General features: G+C 52.2%; 2 protein-coding genes across 3 annotated transcripts; one reads left to right on the forward strand and one right to left on the reverse strand.

Moving 5' to 3' along the window:
• adcy8 (adenylate cyclase 8 (brain)) lies at nucleotides 1-13178 on the forward strand. Of its 2 annotated transcripts, XM_053883305.1 has the most exons (18): nucleotides 1-1754; nucleotides 4337-4486; nucleotides 4639-4769; nucleotides 4881-4992; nucleotides 5082-5209; nucleotides 5385-5543; nucleotides 5625-5895; nucleotides 8259-8456; nucleotides 9045-9145; nucleotides 9222-9423; nucleotides 9496-9585; nucleotides 9690-9862; nucleotides 9972-10050; nucleotides 10304-10462; nucleotides 11060-11206; nucleotides 11276-11368; nucleotides 11433-11547; nucleotides 11737-13178. In XM_053883305.1, the coding sequence occupies exons 1-18, from the start codon at nucleotides 864-866 to the stop codon at nucleotides 12228-12230; spliced, it is 3693 nt and encodes a 1230-aa protein (XP_053739280.1). In that variant the 5' UTR covers nucleotides 1-863; the 3' UTR covers nucleotides 12231-13178. The 2 variants fall into 2 exon arrangements, with proteins under 2 accessions (XP_053739280.1, XP_053739281.1); XM_053883306.1 differs by lacking the exon at nucleotides 8259-8456.
• A 780-nt stretch (nucleotides 13179-13958) lies between these two features.
• Nucleotides 13959-16850, reverse strand: basp1 (brain abundant, membrane attached signal protein 1). Its single transcript, XM_053883722.1, has 2 exons — nucleotides 16590-16850; nucleotides 13959-15680 (listed from the first exon to the last, which is right to left on the reverse strand). Exon 2 carries the CDS (start codon nucleotides 15664-15666, stop codon nucleotides 15199-15201), a length of 468 nt encoding a protein of 155 aa, XP_053739697.1. The 5' UTR covers nucleotides 15667-15680; nucleotides 16590-16850; the 3' UTR covers nucleotides 13959-15198.
• Between the last annotated feature and the right edge of the window lie 611 nt (nucleotides 16851-17461).

The following is a 17461-nucleotide window of genomic DNA, read 5'->3' on the forward strand; positions in this document are numbered from 1 at the left end:
CTCATTTTCCTGCTGCAGCAGCAGATGACGTCACTGCTGCTTAACAAAACTTCAAACTAATGCTCCAGCTAAGTGTGATGCGGTGACCTGTTTCAGGGTCACGAGCCAGCCATTGAGAACCAGCCCTTCACCAGTCCTCACATGCACACTCGGTACATTAACTACACGCACACACACACACACCTGAACTGGAACTGCACCCACATTTAATCTGGGCACATTACACACGCGCACACGCGCCCTGTGGGTTGACGTCAAACCAGAGTGCTCCGTCCACGCGGAGGAAAACGACCAAGCGCGGAAGCAGGAGGAGCAGAAGACAAGAGGAGGAGCAGACACGCGGAATCCTGCTCCTCCACCTCGCTGCTGCATCCGAGACTCCGGAGGAGACTAGAGGAGGTGTCGCTGTCACGCGGAGCATCAAGTTGTCGCCTCCTGAGATTGTATTCCGGGATTGCGAGTCTCCTTCAAGTGACAGCTAGGATGCTGCTGTTTTGACGGAATATTCTCTCAGGCGTGTGGAATGGCCCCGTGAAGGCGCCAAACGTCGATTTGGGAGGTTTGTTTTTCCTCAGACAACCTTTGTGTCTCACGGTTCTCCGTGATGCGGCGGACGCTCCTCGCTCGGCGGCTGCCACCCGGACGCCTCGCTCGGTTCTGATGAAGACTGAGTTCGAGCCACATCAGGCGGATTCCCAGCTCCCGCGACAATGACCTCCAGCCGCGCTTCACCCCGCGCCCGAGAGAGAAGAAGCACTCGCCCCCGGTTCATCGCGCACACGAGGACGTCGTCCCCCCCTCAGTCGCCGCGCTAACCTGCATCGGAGCAGCCTTTGCAGCCGACAGCGAGCCAGCAAGCGGGGATGGAGCTGTCCGAGGTCCGGTGCTCCAGCGCCAGCGAGGAGCTCTACACCATCAACCGGACACCGAGCGGTAGCAGCAGCAGCGGCGGCAGCGCGCGCCCGAAGCGGCTGCTGTGGCAGAACGCGGTGCGGCACATCACCGAGCAGCGGTTCATCCACGAGCAGGGCGGCGGCGGGGGGCTGAAGGGTATCGGGTCGGACGAGTACGACAGTCCGGGATCGCGGAAACAGTCTGCGGGCCGGAGCTCGGTGGGTGACCGGCACAACAACGGCGGGACCAAAGTGTTCCCGGAGCGCGGCAGCAGCGACCTGGGCTTCCTGCAGATCGACTGCGCGCCCAGCAACTCGGACTTCTTCCTGAACTGGGGGTACACCTACCGGGGGGTCATCTTCCCCACGCTCCGGAACGCCTTCAAGTCGCGCGACCTGGAGCGCCTGTACCAGCGCTACTTTCTGGGCCAGAGGCGCAAGTCGGTGGTGGTGATGAACATCCTGGATGTGGTGACCAAGCTGACCCTGTTGGTGCTGCATCTGACAATGGCCTCCTCCCCTATGGACCCCATCAAGGGCACGCTGCTGGGCTTCTTCACGGGCATCGAGGTGGTCATCTGTGCCTTAGTGGTGGTGCGGAAGGACACCACGTCGCACAGCTACCTGCAGTACAGCGGTGTGGTCACCTGGGTGGCCATGGCCACACAGATCCTGGCTGCGGGCTTGGGCTACGGGCTGCTGGGTGATGGGGTGGGCTACGTGCTCTTCACCCTCTTCGCCACCTATAGCATGCTGCCGCTGCCGCTCACGTGGGCCATCCTGGCCGGACTCTTCACCTGCGGCCTCCACGTCCTGGTGCAGCTGCTGCTGCCTGAGAACCTGCCGCTGTCCACCAACCAGGTGAGTCCCAGGGAGTCCCCCGACACCGTCTCCTCCCTCACCCCTTGCTGACCTTGGGTCCTCTTCACTCATGCTCACATCCCTGAGGTGCACTCACTAAACACTCTAAAAAGTCATCCTCAGCTCATCCGTGAGGCCATGGCAGTCGCAATGACATCACTGAATACAACAACTCAATGCTGTCCACGACAAGTTCAGGATTATTGCTTCTCATAACGTCCCCTGAAGCTGATGAGGACAGATAAAACTCAAAAGTTTTCGTGATCCCCTTGTTCTTCACTGTGTCACCTTGTACGACCTTGATGGCTGTAGTTCCAGCACACGTGTACAGGAGTGTGTAAAACCAGGGTTGACTTAAAACAGGTTTCTGACACTCCACTCTCTGGCTGCAGAGCCAACCACTGCCCCCGGTGCAGTGTTGTCACCGACGCTAAAAGCAGTGTGAGAGCTAGTGCAGACGTGAGTGAGCAAAGTGGGATGGGACCATCACCACCTTCATCATCATCTTCGCCTTCATCAATAAGAAAGCAGCCGTCTGATGGTCTGATAGTAAATATAAACAAGGTTTCCATGGCGATGTGGTCCCGTCACTCTCAGAATAGCCATCGATCTCCTTGCACAGACTCTCCAGAGACTCCCCCCACCCCTCTCCTCCCTCTCCCGCTATTGACCCGCCGCTGAGATGCGATCAACAATGAGCTCTATTGACCAACAATCAGACAACAAAGGTGTGTGTTACTGCCGTGAACTTGTTCTTTTGATATGAAATCAGAAGTTTTCATGGTGGCTATTGTCTATGTCACCATCGCTCGGTGTGAGAGAGAGAGAGAGAGAGAGAGAGAGAGAGAGTGGCGACGGCTGTCCTGCCAGAGGGAGGGCTGGGTTCAGATCAGAGTCTCTCTAAGAAGCTCCATTAGTTCATGAATTATTGAGGAGGTCTGAGTGCTGAGTCTGGTTCCTGAGGGAGGGGCCATTCCAGATTAAGCATCATAACCTTTGACCTCCTGATGTGTCTCACCACTCTCACCTGGTCCTGGTTAAGGACCCTCTTCCAGTCCTGCTCCACCTGTTGGTGAGTTTAATGGTGGCCAGGTCAGGGGGTCGAAGGTTGAGACACATTGATCCTCTGAGTTGGTCAATGGGTCATCAGGGTCGGTTGGGTTAAGGTTGCGAAACCAAGGTAATGATGAGATGCTGGTGAAGGTGATCTGTCTTCTTTACCGAGATAGAGAACCAGAACCACCGGGGTGACTAACTGTTCAATAGTCCAGTGTATTCTGCTGTGTTGATGGTCCTGTGTGCTCATGCTTGGTGTGTCTGCATCATATGTTTGTTTGTTGTGTGTGGATGATCTGGAGTGGGCTCAGATTACGGAGGCAGATTTGGTACCGCTTAAGAACGTATGAGATTTCCGGCTTATTCTTCACATTGAGGATGATTTGAGACGGATTAGGTCCCACGCGAATCACCCCCCCTCCTCCACACACCATTCCCTTGTTCGTCTCTCCTCCTCCTGGTACTGGTACACTGACGGTTCTGGAGTCACACCAGAAACCCCCCCTCATCCCGCCTCACTCTCGGGTTGATGTTTAATGAGATTACCGCGGATTAGCGCACCAGAGTGGAGATGCAACGTCCGTCTGACCAGAGGAGACTAGTGCTGCAGATTATACACATCTATCTTCACCACCGTCCTCATCCTCTCTGTGACATCATCCAGGGCTTTGGTGCCGGACACCGCCATGTCTGGTGAGTAGCGCCAGACCTGGGCGGACCCTAGACTCGCTCGTGTGAGCTGAAACTGATCCCCTCACATATTGATGCAGCGTTTGACCTCAGCCGTTTTGTTGTGCTCAAGTGTCATGCTCGCTAATAAGCCCGCCGACACGTCACAGCGGACTCGATGGCTGCCGGGTAACGCGACCCGACGGTCCTGCAATATTCCATCTCTTCAATTATGGATTGTTTAGTGCTCGACTGCGGAGACATTAAGGTGGTGGTGGAGCAGAACCAGTGCCAGTGCCTCACCTGCTTCAGACCATCACAGCACAATAACACAGTCGGAGTCTCACGAGTCGACTCTCCAGAGAGTCGACCTGTAAGTGTTTTAATGACTCGTATTAACCAGCTGATTATCGTCCTGCTCTGTTTGTTAACGGGGCCTCATTAAAAGCATCCACCTGACTGGCTCATCTTGAGGTCACGGTGTCTCAGCGCGGGGCGCGGCTCTTTCCAAAACAACATGCTGCAGCTGATGAGCTGCTTTAATTTTGGGTCTCTGTGGGGTGGTGGGGGGCAGGAGCCCTGGGGGGAGAGGCGAGTAATTGAATCAGTGGGATGGAGCCCAGGGACGCGCGACAATAACAGTTTCTCACCGTGATGCCGCTCCGCCTCGGGCGGATCCTCCTGCTCACACACGTCTTCAGCTGAACCGTACGAGTGACCAAACCTTCTCCCACTCCTGGCTGGGCTTGAGGAGTCGCACCTGTCAGTCAAAACTCTCTGGCTCTTTCCCACGAGCTTTGGAAGCCTCTGACTTGCTTTCCAGGAGTTCCAGACTAAAGTGCTCGTGTGTGTCTCAGGTTGCAGCGCAGACCGTCCTGTTCCTGTGCATGAACACAGCCGGCATCTTCATCAGCTACCTGTCTGACCGCGCTCAGCGCCAGGCTTTTCTGGAGACGCGGCGCTGCATCGAAGCCCGGCTGCGGCTGGAGACCGAGAACCAGAGACAGGTGAGTTGACAAGTCGGGACCAGTTCACTACCTTGACCTTCAGCTCAGGTGAAGGTGACCGACATGATGGTTTTTGTTTGGCATTCATTACAATGGGAGTCAGTAGAGTTACCTTGAAGTTACCTCACTACACTCTTGTCCCGCCCTCTCAGGAGAGGCTGGTGCTGTCGGTCCTGCCTAGGTTCGTGGTTCTGGAGATGATCAACGACATGACAAACGTGGAAGACGAACATCTGCAGCACCAGTTCCACCGGATCTATATCCACCGCTACGAGAACGTCAGGTGAGCCCGACACGTGGTCTCTGGCGACGTAATGAAGTGAATGCAGCTGCTAATTGGATGCATGTGCTCATGTGACTTGGACAGGAAAGTGACGTTTCCATGTTTTATCAGCATTCTGTTCGCAGACGTCAAAGGCTTCACCAACTTGTCCACCACGCTGTCCGCCCAGGAACTGGTGCGCATGCTCAACGAGCTGTTCGCCCGCTTCGACCGCCTCGCACACGTAAGGCTGCTGAGAGACTGATGTTTGTCTGTGTGAGTCCATGCTTGTGTTTGTATGAATGGTTTTCACAGTAAACTGTGTGTGTGCAGGAGCACCACTGCTTGCGGATCAAGATTCTGGGCGACTGCTACTACTGTGTCTCCGGTCTCCCTGAGCCGCGGCAGGACCACGCCCACTGCTGCGTGGAGATGGGACTCAGCATGATCAAGACCATCAGGTGACTCTCGTTCAGCTCTCTCTTTTCACCAAGTCAGGTTATGGTGTAAAAAAAAGACATTTTTGGTGGTGAGCGGCGCCCTCAGGTGGCGGGACAGATGAAGGGTTGAGTTGGTTCTAGCACCTGGAGAGCAGGAAGATGTTTTGTCTGGGCTCACCGGGTTTGTTGTTGGCAGGTACGTGAGATCTCGCACAAAACACGACATCGACATGAGAATAGGAATCCACTCGGGCTCGGTTCTGTGTGGCGTCCTCGGACTCAGGAAGTGGCAGTTTGATGTTTGGTCCTGGGATGTGGACATCGCCAACAAGCTGGAGTCTGGAGGGATTCCCGGGTAAGTGCTGTCAGGTTGGTCGCGTGGGCGTCTGCGGCGAACACCAGTCTTGACGCCAAGTGGGCGGGGCTGCTGTCTCAGGAGGATCCACATCTCTAAAGCGGCGCTGGACTGCCTGAATGGTGACTACGAAGTGGAGGAAGGCCACGGGAAAGACCGGAATGACTTCCTGCGGCGCCACAACATCGAGACGTTCCTCATCAAACAGCCGGAGGACAGCACGCTCACGCTGCCTGAGGACATCATGATGCAGGCAGCCAGCTCGGCTGACCGGCGGGCCAGCAGCGCCACCTTCAACGAGGCATCATGGAGCCCCGAGCTGCCCTTCGACAACATCGTGGGGAAGCAGAATGTGAGTTGGTCATCTGCTGTGTCAGTGATCGAGTCGACTTAACAGGCAGGTCCACCTGAGTGTGTGATGTCATTCCTGCTGCAGATGTCATTCTGCCGTGGATGACGAAGGCATGTGGTGTTTCCGCCGCTTCTTTCTCACACGTTTTGTTTTCTCAGCGCTAAGATCATGAGGTCAGCCTGATGTGCCACAGAGCCCCTTGATGCTCCCAGGGCAACTGTCACTGGTTGCAGGTTGTGGAGGTCATAGTGCCCCCTGCTGACTGCAGTAACTCTGAAACAACAAATCGTTTTTTCAACTTGTTACTGGAAGTTATGCGTGAGAGTGGATACATACACACACAAACACATCAGTCATCACACATCAATATATATATATATATTGATGTGATTACTGTAATTTAATTGAACAGTTTGCTCTCCAGACAACAGGGAACCTTTGTAAGTGCAGGAGTTCCTGGTCCACTGATCACACTGATGCACAAGACACGTGGCAGCTAGGATGATAACAACAACAACAAACATGGAGGAATCCCTGAACAAAAGCAAAAAAAAGCTTCTGTTGGCTTTTGTTCAGGGAGGTTTTTCACTACACAATGGCCAGAGTTTCCACTACTCTGAATGGACTTGAAATTCTTATACAAATATTTTCAAGACATTAAAAGAGCCATAGTTTCAATAAGGTGATATAGAAACTTGAATATAGCCACCATCCTGCTTTATTGTGCTGTTGTCAAACTGATGCAAAACAAACAATATTTTGTTGTTTAAATGTATGTATGGGTCCATCATCTGATTCAGTAATATACCGAATTCACTGAAAATGAAAAATGTGGCTTCTTGTGGCAAATATTCTGATACCATTAAACTGCGAGTAATTGAGATTATATACAAATTCTCTAATTAACTTGATAAATTGAATTGTTTAAACGAGTCCCACCCACTCCATCTATATATATCTATATATATATAGATACGCATTTGTTTATTTTTTTCCCAGAGTGTGTGTTTTTGTGCGTGAGGAAGTGTGGTCACCTCATGTCAGTGTTGCAGCCATGTGCCCGGGGGGGAGTGGCCATTGTGGCGCCGTTTCTCGCTCATGAAGTCAATGTTTATGTTGAGCAACAGAGGCCTGTCTGCAGAGTCTGAAACCTCTTCAAGTTCCGAGTCGTCGCACAGGTTGAATTCCCTGACATTTGTCGGGTGAAGCGGGTCAGCTGTTTCGGCCTGCAGCCTGACATGCTGCACATGATCCACGGAACCTACTGCCGTCATGGAAAGGCCAACGCACGACGCTGCTGGGGGGACATGGCGAGGTCATGTGATGCGTCACGTGCACGTCCGTGTGACGGATAATCTACGAGTTTAGATTGTAATTCAGCACGACACGCCGTGTTCTGATCCACCCGCTCTTCAAAGGTTTGCAAACAGGCGGCGATGTGAACCTCAGAGATGCTCAAGGGGGTGGGGGTGGTGGGGGCCGCATGCAGGATCACAACATGGCACCAGAATTTGCACAAACATCCTCATCAGTCTTACAGCTGCCGCCATGGCAACGCTGATGTAAGCAGATTAGCACACTGTTGCACCAGCAACTTGTAATTAAAATCTGCTGGATCTCAGCATCAGTTTTGAGCGCTAAAAATAGACTGGCATGGACCTGGGCTGGGTCGGCCCGACACCACTGCATCCGCCAGGCTCTGATTTGTGAGTGAACTCTCCTGACTGGAGGTGAAGATAAGCTCCTCCTGGAGGTCCAAAGACCCTTGGTTTGGAGCTTCTCCAGCTGTGTCTTGACCCGGATTTGTCACGTCACTGACCCACTAACTCATGGTGGCTCATCCAGCTGCAAGCAGGCGCACATGAAGGAGGTGGTGACGGTGGCAGAGGAGCACTGGCTCGGCTGAGTGTGAATTAGTCAGACGTGTCCCACGGTCAGGAAACACCTCCCTCCTGTTGCACTGAACAGCCATGACTCAGCAGAAATAATTGCACCGTTCCTGCCTTTACTCACATCACCTGCTCTACTGTAGAGGGACTCACACACACACCGTCTCTCTCTCTCTCTCACACACACACGCAAAACACTGTAGGAAACAGATGAAATTTGAGCTGCATCATTGACATATCAACATCAACATATGAATTCCACTTAGGTTTGAGCACCATCCTGAAAGTTTGAACTTCCAGATCTGCGCTTCCTACCTGCCTGCTGGTGCCTCTAAAGCACCGTGTGAACTCGCTCAGCCTTTAGCGGCGCTGTGAATCAAGTGTCATCTGTGTGACATCGCCGATGATGTCACTTTGTGTCATTTTGGGGACGAGCCGGTTGATCTATATGTGTGTGTGTGTGTGTGCTTCCAGACTGTGGCTGCGCTCACCAGAAATTCCATAAATCTTCTTCCCAACCACCTCGCTCAAGCGTTGCATGTGAGCTCGGGCCCTGAGGAAATAAACAAGCGAATAGAGAACGCCATCGACTTACGGAGTGGCGATAAGTTGAGGAGAGAGAATATCGAACCCTTCTCACTGATGCTTAAAGACTCCGGCCTGGAAGAGAAGGTAGCCCCACCCTGCCCCCCCACCACCCTCTCAGTGTCAGACTCTCTGCTTCTGTCTTCGCTCCAGACCCTGCGCTTGTTGTTCACCGCTGTATCGGCACTTTTCAACACGAACATTAGAGGAGGTTTCATCATTTAAAAATGTAAAACAAGTCAGTCGGCTGCAGAATGACATGGTCTGTTGTCGTGAGTCGCGCAAAGAACTTCTTGCTTCTCACTGGTTCTGATACTTGAAGCGTCGCTGGACTTCTTCGTTTTCAACCGTTTTCAATTCAAACACATCTAATGGTCTTTCACTGACCCGTGCCCCCGTGAGCTTTTTGACCCCCTGACCTCTCCCGTGACGTGCGCCCATGTGTCTTGTTCTGGTCTGTGTCTTGTTTGTTGTTGACCTCTAGTGTGTTTGGTCGTAGTGATGAAGCTTCCTGGCAGTCGTTTCCCAGAATCCTCAGAGAGCCGGTGGGCGGAGCCGAGCGTGTGATGATTGACAAGTGGCTGGATGGAGGTCTCCGCCCACGCTGCTCTCCTGCGATCATTGGTCCAGACTCAGCTTGAGTTTGACTAAATCCCGTCGTGTCTCTGTCCCCAGTACTCACAGATGAGGGACGAGGTCTTCAAGTCCAACCTGGTCTGCTCCTTCATTGTGCTGGTCTTCATCACCACCATCCAGAGTCTGCTGCCATCCGCCAGGTAAGCTCACCTTCGCTAACGTCAGTTAGCTTCTGCACTCCAATGCTAATCTAAGAGTTTGCATCTGCGTGGGTAGGATGGTCACCATGGTGATCCAGTTCTCCATCCTCATCCTGCTCCACTCCTGCCTGGTCCTGGTCACGACGGCGGAGGACTACAAGTGTCTCCCCCTAGTGCTGCGGAAGACGTGCTGCTGGATCAACGAGACCTACGCAGCTCGTAACGCCATCGTTTTCGTGTCCATCCTCATTAACTTCCTGGCTGCCATGATCAACATCGTGAGTGTTGAAGACACCTCACACCTCTCTGGCTTGTGTTTCCGAGGTCATCATGTGTGTTTGCCTCCTCAGCTGTGGTGCGACCCGGACACTTCGGCCAGCAGCAAGAACCAGACATTATACACATCCACCTCAATCCACGACATCTGCTTCTACCCCGAGGTACATACACGGCCAGCAGGGGGCGAGCTGTCAGTGACAGCTATCTGGTCATGACTGAATGGTCTGTGAGCTCACCAGCGCCCCCTCCTGGTGTGTCTCCACAGTACTTCGTGTTCACCGGCGTGCTGGCGATGGTCACGTGTGCCGTCTTCCTGCGTCTCAACTCGGTGCTGAAGCTCGCCGTGCTGCTGGTGATGATCGCCGTGTACTCGCTGCTGACCGAGGCCTTCTACGCTTCGCTGTTTGTCCGCTACGACACCGTCCACCACAACACTCAGTGAGTCCCTGCAGCTGCAGTACCAGTATTGACACAAAGAGGAGTAGCGTAGGTGGTGTGGGTATGTTCTGGATGTTCTCCTCTGTACAAGAATCTTCTGTCTGTGCAGGAACTTTCTTGGAACCAAAGAGACATCGCTGCTCCTCATGGCTGTGTTCCTCCTTGCCGTCTTCTACCATGGCCAGCAGGTGACGCCACTCCCCCTGTACTGCTCTAACTTGTACTACACATTGGGCTACTCCAATATTCTGATTACTACCTCTGTTGGCTCTCTTACTCTACTACTACTGCTACTGCTACTACTGTAGTAGTATTAGCTTAACAAATACGACTGTTGCCACTGTGATACTGCGACTGTAATAACGGTTTTACTGTGAAGAATGTAATTCCCAGTTCCACAGGCAGGGGTCAGTAAAGCTCTTCATTTAATTCATTCCGCAGTTGGAGTACACGGCTCGGCTGGACTTCCTGTGGCGAGTCCAGGCCAAAGAGGAGATCAACGAGATGAAGGAGCTGCGAGAACACAACGAGAATATGCTGCGGAACATCCTGCCCTCTCACGTGGCTCGACACTTCCTGGAGAAGGACAGAGACAATGAGGTGGGAGCCTGCGGTGTCTGTCCTAGTTTAGTCCCAGTGGTGGGCGTCTCCAGTCCCCACTCATGTTCAGCGTTCTCTCTTTGCTTGAGCCCCTCTAGTGGCTCTCCCTTGCTACTGCGGGGATTCTCTGCTCTTTTGACCCACAGCTTTTTGTGTAACAGAGAGTAGACACGTCAGGAACGTCAGCTTGTTGGGATGAGTCTGCCTCAGCTCCACTTTAACCACTTCAGAGCCACCGCACGCTGTGACTCCCTGACTGGTCTAAATGATGGTCCAGACAAAAGAGCAGCTGCTTGCACACGTCTGCGCTTTTGTGTTGTGGCGCGTTGTTGACTCCAGCAACACTGTATTTGCCTTCCTGACGACAATAGTTTGGGCGGATCAGAACTGATGAGGTCCCAGCTGTGGAGTTGAATCAGAGCCACGGTTACATGTACTGGTGGTTGCCATGGTGACCATAGTGCACGTCATAATATTCCAGTTCTCTCCTCATAAATGTGAAAAGTCTCAGTGAGGGTGATGGAAGACTGAGATGGTTTCTTGCAGGATGACTTCACTGATGTCACTTACTTCACCTGGTACCTTTTGTCTCTGCAGGAGTTGTACTCGCAGTCGTACGACGCGGTGGGTGTCATGTTTGCCTCCATCCCGGGTTTTGCGGATTTCTACTCCCAGACAGAGATGAACAACCAGGGAGTGGAGTGTCTGCGGCTGCTCAACGAGATCATCGCCGACTTCGATGAGGTAAGACAAGAGCGCGGCAAGTTGTGTGGACACCAGTGCCAACCTTCGCTCTGTCTTCATGTTCCTCAGCTCCTCGGCGAAGATCGCTTTCAAGACATTGAGAAGATCAAGACCATCGGCAGCACCTACATGGCAGTGTCCGGACTGTCCCCTGAGAAACAGGTGTGTGAGTGGTCCTAAACATTTCTTGTGCTGAATCGCAAGTTATTTGATGTTTCCTCCTCAGCAATGTGAAGATAAGTGGGGTCACTTGTGCGCACTGGCAGACTTCGCCATAGCCCTCAACGAAAGCATCCAGGAGATCAACAAACACTCCTTCAACAACTTTGAACTTCGGATCGGTAAGTCCTCAGCTCCATCTCCTCCCATCACATGTCTCCTCTCTTTCTTCACTCGTCCTTCCTCTTCGTCACAGCTGTCTTCATCTAAAGTAGCTTCTCATTTTTAGACCCTCAGTCAGTGACCATTCTACATGTTAAGTCCTCACCTTGGCCATGACACCAACCAATGAGTTATATGGTCTGTGGCAGGGATGGCCCACGGGTCGGTGGTGGCCGGTGTGATCGGCGCTAAGAAGCCCCAGTACGACATCTGGGGGAAGACGGTGAACTTGGCGAGCCGCATGGACAGCACCGGCGTGAGCGGCAAGATCCAGGTGCCAGAGGAAACCTACCTGATCTTGAAGGACCGCGGCTTCGCCTTTGAATACCGGGGCGAGATCTACGTGAAGGGCATCAGCGAGCAGGAGGGAAAAATCCGGACGCACTTCCTTCTGGGGCGCATGCAGCCGAACCCGCTCATCCTGCAGCCACGCAAAATCACGGGCCAGTACTCTCTGGCGGCCGTGGTCCTGGGTCTGGTGCAGTCGCTGAACCGGCAGAAGCAGAAGCAGATCCTCAACGAGAGCAACAACTCGGGCATCATGAAGGGCCACCACCATTACAACAGGAGGACGTTGTTAGGGCCCCCTGGACCCGACAGCGGTCATCACGCCGAGGCGGCTGATAAGACCGAACTGTCGTGAGGTCCGACCATTTGAGGAAGGGATGAATGAACGAGACGTTTGAGGCCCTACGCAGCCCTAAAGTGCTTCCAAACGTGACGATGAGTTTCGTTCCAGTTTGAACAGCCAACAAAGTCCATTCTGCAGGGGGAAACTATGGTGACACCTAGTGGTGAGCCAGATGGCCGCAGGTTATCAAGTCCCCTCCATCACCTCCTCTTTGAGCCTCTGCCCCTCAGGGTCTTGAGGTCCACCGCAGTCCAAGCCAGTTGACCGGAGACTCAACAGCGGTTCCCTCAATGTGATCACGTGGTGATGTGACTATTTTACAGCACAAACGGACTCGTGTTTTTCGTGCTGAACGCGAACAACCTGAAGGCAGAGTCTTCAACATGAGCGTGCCAGTGGTTGTGAGGAGCAGCCTGGGACGTGTCTGTGTGAGTGTTTACATGAGCGTGAAAGAAAAAAGCACAATGTGATGAAGCGCCGGCTCTGCGATGTCACTTCCTGTTCCAGTGCTGGAATACGACCGCAGCTCCAGTCGCTCCTGTGTGATTATCGTGTGTTGTTGAGCAGCCTCAGCAGATGACCTTCATCCTTGAAGAACCTCAACTTGGTCCTGACGTGTGTAGTTCACTGAACATCTGAACACAACCGTGGGAGCCACCTGCTGGCCGCCTTGCTGAACTACAATCCAGACGGACGCAGCCAAATCGACCACACTTTAATCTCCCCAAGCTTCTTTGAGTGTTGAGGTGGATGAAGGAGAGGAGCAGGAGGTGATGGACGACTGTGAGGATGGGGAAAAAGAGGAGGCGCTGGTGGATGACTGTGAGGGTGAAGAAGGAGGAGGAGAGCACGTGTCTGTGAGCAGGACGATTGCAACATGTCGTGCGCCCCCTGCTGGTGTCATCTTTCTTTTTGTATTTCTTTTCTATCTGAGACTGAATAAACGTTTAATTTTGTTATCAGCTCACGTTCAGTTCGTCACTGCGGCGGCGAATGTGTCGCCCCTTCCAAAGTCACAGCGGTCACGTGGGCTCCTATATACAGATAACATTCTTCATTTCCAGAATATTTGAAAATTCTAATTGAAAAATGCGGCGTTTTCCATGACCACCAGAGGGAGCTACAGACGTTAGAAAGACCACTCAGAATTCCAAATCCTTTTCTCTGATCGCTGCCGCGTGTGATGTCACTCAGCGACACTGCTCTAATAGTAATGAATAATTCACAAGGGCCTTCAGGAAGCTCATGGTCACCACTGTAGATAAAACGACTCTCGACAGATCCCTGTCCCGACAATGAGGAACTCAGTTTTAGTGCTGTTGAGTTTGAGGAACTTTGAAGGAGGAACGGACAGGTGGTGTCACGTGGCTGTCATGGAGGAGAAGTGGAAGAGGAAGAGGCTGAGGCTGTTGCAAGCAAGGTGTTGCTGGAGCACATGGCGAGGATTGATGAAGAGGGTGGAAGACAGGTTCTCGCTGTTACCTTCAGCGACAGTTTAGTCCTCTGGTTACCATGGCAATCGTTGCTAGGCCCCTGCATGTTGCTTAGCAACAGGCTGCAGGTTTGTGCAGGAGTGATGGAGAAGTGTGTCTGTGTGGAACACACACACACACATAGTCAACTGACAAAATTCTAACGTACAAACGAACACACTCTTGAATGCAGTTTCACTGAACCTGGACTCTGTCGGGTCCCACAGTCTGTGATCGTGTGGTTGGTGATTTGAATTAAGAACCAGGATCTGGATCTCAGCTTTATTACTTTTGCACGTATTAACAGAAACAGTTTTCAGTCGAGCGTCGACACGACTGACGAACGTCACTAGAGTACTTTTATTTTGTTTTCCTTCACCAGATTAACAAGATAACCACACACACACGCACACAGACACACACACACACATGCAGGAAATAAGGAGGAAGACAATGGCGACGTTTCTCCGTCACGATGATCTGCTACCGTTTGCGGTGAGGCAGAAACGTTGCCACCGTAGGAGCGCACTCGTCAAAGTTCCAGATGTGTCTGACCGCTGTGTCGCTACGTCTGTGGTCACTCACAGTTTGAGACGTGCTGGTTTTAAAGTGGGGTCTGTCGCCCCCTGGTGACAGAAACTGTAATTGCAAAAGATTCCAAATTCTGCATTGTCCTCCAGTGTTTACAAACAACTATGAATGAATGGATGAATTACGGGGTGAAGGTTTCCGAAGCAATGGCTGATTATCCCCCAAATGTCATGCCTAGCTTTAGCCACGCCCTCACGCTAATCATCAATTTGAAAAAGTGCGAAAAGGTGCGACAGAAAACTTCCATTTTTTCCGTACTTCGCTGATGTCCACTGAGGAAACCCTGGTGGCCAGTAGTGGTAACTGCAACTCTTATAATAGGAAATTCAGAGGTTGCTGGTTTTGTTTTTGTTGCTACTCCACCTAGCAGATATGGACTACCCCACTCCCATTCATTCCCTCTTTGAGGAACTAAAGAAGTGGTAGAAAGGTCTAAAAAGTTGTTTTGGTCCGTCAGAGGTTGTGCGACGATTCTCAGAGACTTTATCACAAATGACTACAAAACTTTTTCTTATAAAATCTAAAGGTGGAAAACGTTTTTCGTTTCTTTTTTTTCAGTCGTTTCCAATTTTAAAAATGTTTCGGCTAAGTTATTGTATTAGATTCAAACATTGTGATGCTCCGCTGCCTTCCTCTGGCACGGACACTTAGTACACAAGTCCACAACATCATGCGCTGACGTCGGCGTCCAGCGTGTTGACACAATGGCGGATGTCGTGATGGATGGAGTGACGACACAAGGTCAAAGTTCAAATACGACATCAGAAAAAAGAGAACAAAAGCAACAATAATAATCGCAATAATCAGCGGCGCGGCAGCTGCGCCTCCCCGTCAAAGCATCATCACAATTATTATTGTTTTTGTCGGCATGCGCCGCGTCTTTTTTACATCTTCGCGGTTACATCAGAGCATGTGTGTTAATCTTTGACTGCTACGGTTTGATCCTTGCTCGGTGCCTCGGTGGCGTTGGCTTCCTTGGCGGAGGGGTCGGCTGCTGCCTCAGCAGGCTTGCTTGAGTCAGCAGAAGCCACCTCGGTTTTGGCAGCTGGTGCCGCTGTGGTGGCATCAGTCTTTTTTGCCTCGTCTTTGCTCTCGGGCTTCTCCTCGGGACTCTTCGCGGCCTCCGACTCTCCATTCGCCGTGGGCTTCTCTGCTTCCTTAGGTGCCTCGGCTGCTTTCTTATCCTCATCTTTGGACGCTTCGGCAGCAGGGGTGTCCGTGGCTGCCACGTCGTTGGCACCGTTGGCAGCGGGAGCCTCGTCTTTGGTTCCTTTCGCTGCCTCACTCTCTTCGGCCGACGCCCCCTCTGACTTGCCGTCCTTGTCTTTGGACTTGTCATCGTTCACACTGTAGCCCTTCTTCTTCTTGCTCAGTTTTCCTCCCATTTTGTCTCTCGCTTCTGCAGAAAGAAAAGTGTTTTAGAGAAAGCACTTGGAAGGGCAGATGTCTTGAGCTCAGACCAAAGCTCCACAACTTCAATCCCAACAATCATCACTAATGTTCTCCTGGTTTGAAATGCAACGTGCACATTGCTGGCACCTACATCAGTGATGAGTCACCAGTCAGGTGACCCAGAGTTGAGTCAACACGTCTCCATGGAGACGAGTGGGATGATGATCATCTTTACAATGAGACTGAAAACACTGCTCTCAGGCACACACCTGCAAGCACGCGCGCACACACGCAGTAAAAAGGACGCGCACGGTCGATAGCTATTCGATTGATAGGCAGGTGGCACGGCTGCCTTCCACACCCTTCCTCCACTGCGCATGCGCGCCGTTGCAAACAAAGGAACCGGCTGAATGAGCGTCGAGACGGTATAAGTTGAGTCCCAAACACGGTTCCGAACTCGACGGTGCCGACGCAGCCCCCCACCCCTCCCACCTACACCACAAACACACAAACTACACACTAGAACGGCGTCGAATTTTTTTTCACCCTTCATCAAAGAGCGAACGGAACCGCTGAAGTGGGTCCACTCTTGTTGCCATGGCAGCAGCAGAACCATCTTAAGCACTCAAGTGAAATCGACACAGATGAACTGATGAACTGAGGATGAACGGATGAAACCCCCCACGCCCGCTCCCCGCGCCCACACACAAACACACACACACACACAGGTACACACCCCTCTCTGGACTCATCCATGTTTCTCTGAGTTCTTATAACCTGGATCATAAGATCAAAATGTTCTTTCATCTCCTTCCTCTTCTTCGTTCCTTCGTTCTCCAAACACACGCACAGACACGCGCGCACACAAGCCGGGAAAAGAGGTGTGGAGATGGAGTGTGTGTCTGGTGGTTCCTACCGTGAACTCGGTCTCGGACGCTCCGCTGATCTCCGGTTCGTTCCTGCTTCGGCTTCGTGTGCGCGTCCGTTAGTTTGTGCCCACTGCGCGTTCACGACACAGTTGTCTGCGCCTGCGTCCACACACACACGCACGCGCAACAATAGTGCACAAAAAAACGATTAAAAACAGTCCAAATGTTTGGACGTCAGCGCGGTCCACGAGCGTGTCGACACCTCAGCGCACCTGAGTCCCGCCGAGATTAGACCTGATACCAGATGCAACGCACACGACTCTCCACAAGAGGGCGGCGGCAGACTTCGACATCCACGGTGTTGACGTGTGCGCATGCGCGTCCTCCCCGGCTCCAGAGGGAAAGTTAAGTCTCCCCTCGTCCATCTCAGCCTGTCTTCATGTCTGAGGTGCCCCTAGCTGTCAATCAAACTTTAAAACTTTACTGTTTTTCTGAAGACCACAAGATTTGACGTCACGTGACCTCTGCCCACACCGGTGCTGCAGCGCTCTTCAGGGTCAGGCAGTTCTTGTAACAGGTTTTTATTAACGGAGCATGTTGCATCTCGGTTTAGACAAAACAGTTACACACACACAGGACGCCTCAACAAAACAGCCCTCTCCTTTCAATCACATCTAAAATTCATATGAGTTTCATGTCTAAATATGAAGTGATCGTTTTTTATTTATCCATTCTATGTTATGTTTTATTATGGATATTATTATTTATAGTGATGTATTAATGTCGCTAGCAGGTATATTAAAACCAGACTCATTAGGTCGGCTGCTGCTGTTTGTTTGAATCTCTGCTCCACTGGTCCGGGGCGGGATCAGGGTCCCTGGGGCGGAGCTCGGCAGCGACTCTCTCCCAAACTTTGTCC

Source organism: Synchiropus splendidus, chromosome 13 (genome assembly GCF_027744825.2).
Source record: "Synchiropus splendidus isolate RoL2022-P1 chromosome 13, RoL_Sspl_1.0, whole genome shotgun sequence".
Classification (NCBI taxonomy): Eukaryota; Metazoa; Chordata; class Actinopteri; order Syngnathiformes; family Callionymidae; genus Synchiropus; species Synchiropus splendidus.

What these genes read in the sequence shown, in the direction of transcription:
- adcy8 (XM_053883305.1), top strand. Translation starts at nt 864, where the DNA reads ATGGAGCTGTCCGAGGTCCGGTGCTCCAGCGCCAGCGAGGAGCTCTAC. An exon ending in GAGTCTGGAGGGATTCCCGG is followed by an intron (nt 5,544 to 5,624) that starts GTAAGTGCTGTC and finishes CTGCTGTCTCAG; the next exon opens with GAGGATCCACATCTCTAAAG. An exon ending in ACTCCGGCCTGGAAGAGAAG is followed by an intron (nt 8,457 to 9,044) that starts GTAGCCCCACCC and finishes CTCTGTCCCCAG; the next exon opens with TACTCACAGATGAGGGACGA.
- basp1 (XM_053883722.1), bottom strand. Translation starts at nt 15,666, where the DNA reads ATGGGAGGAAAACTGAGCAAGAAGAAGAAGGGCTACAGTGTGAACGAT.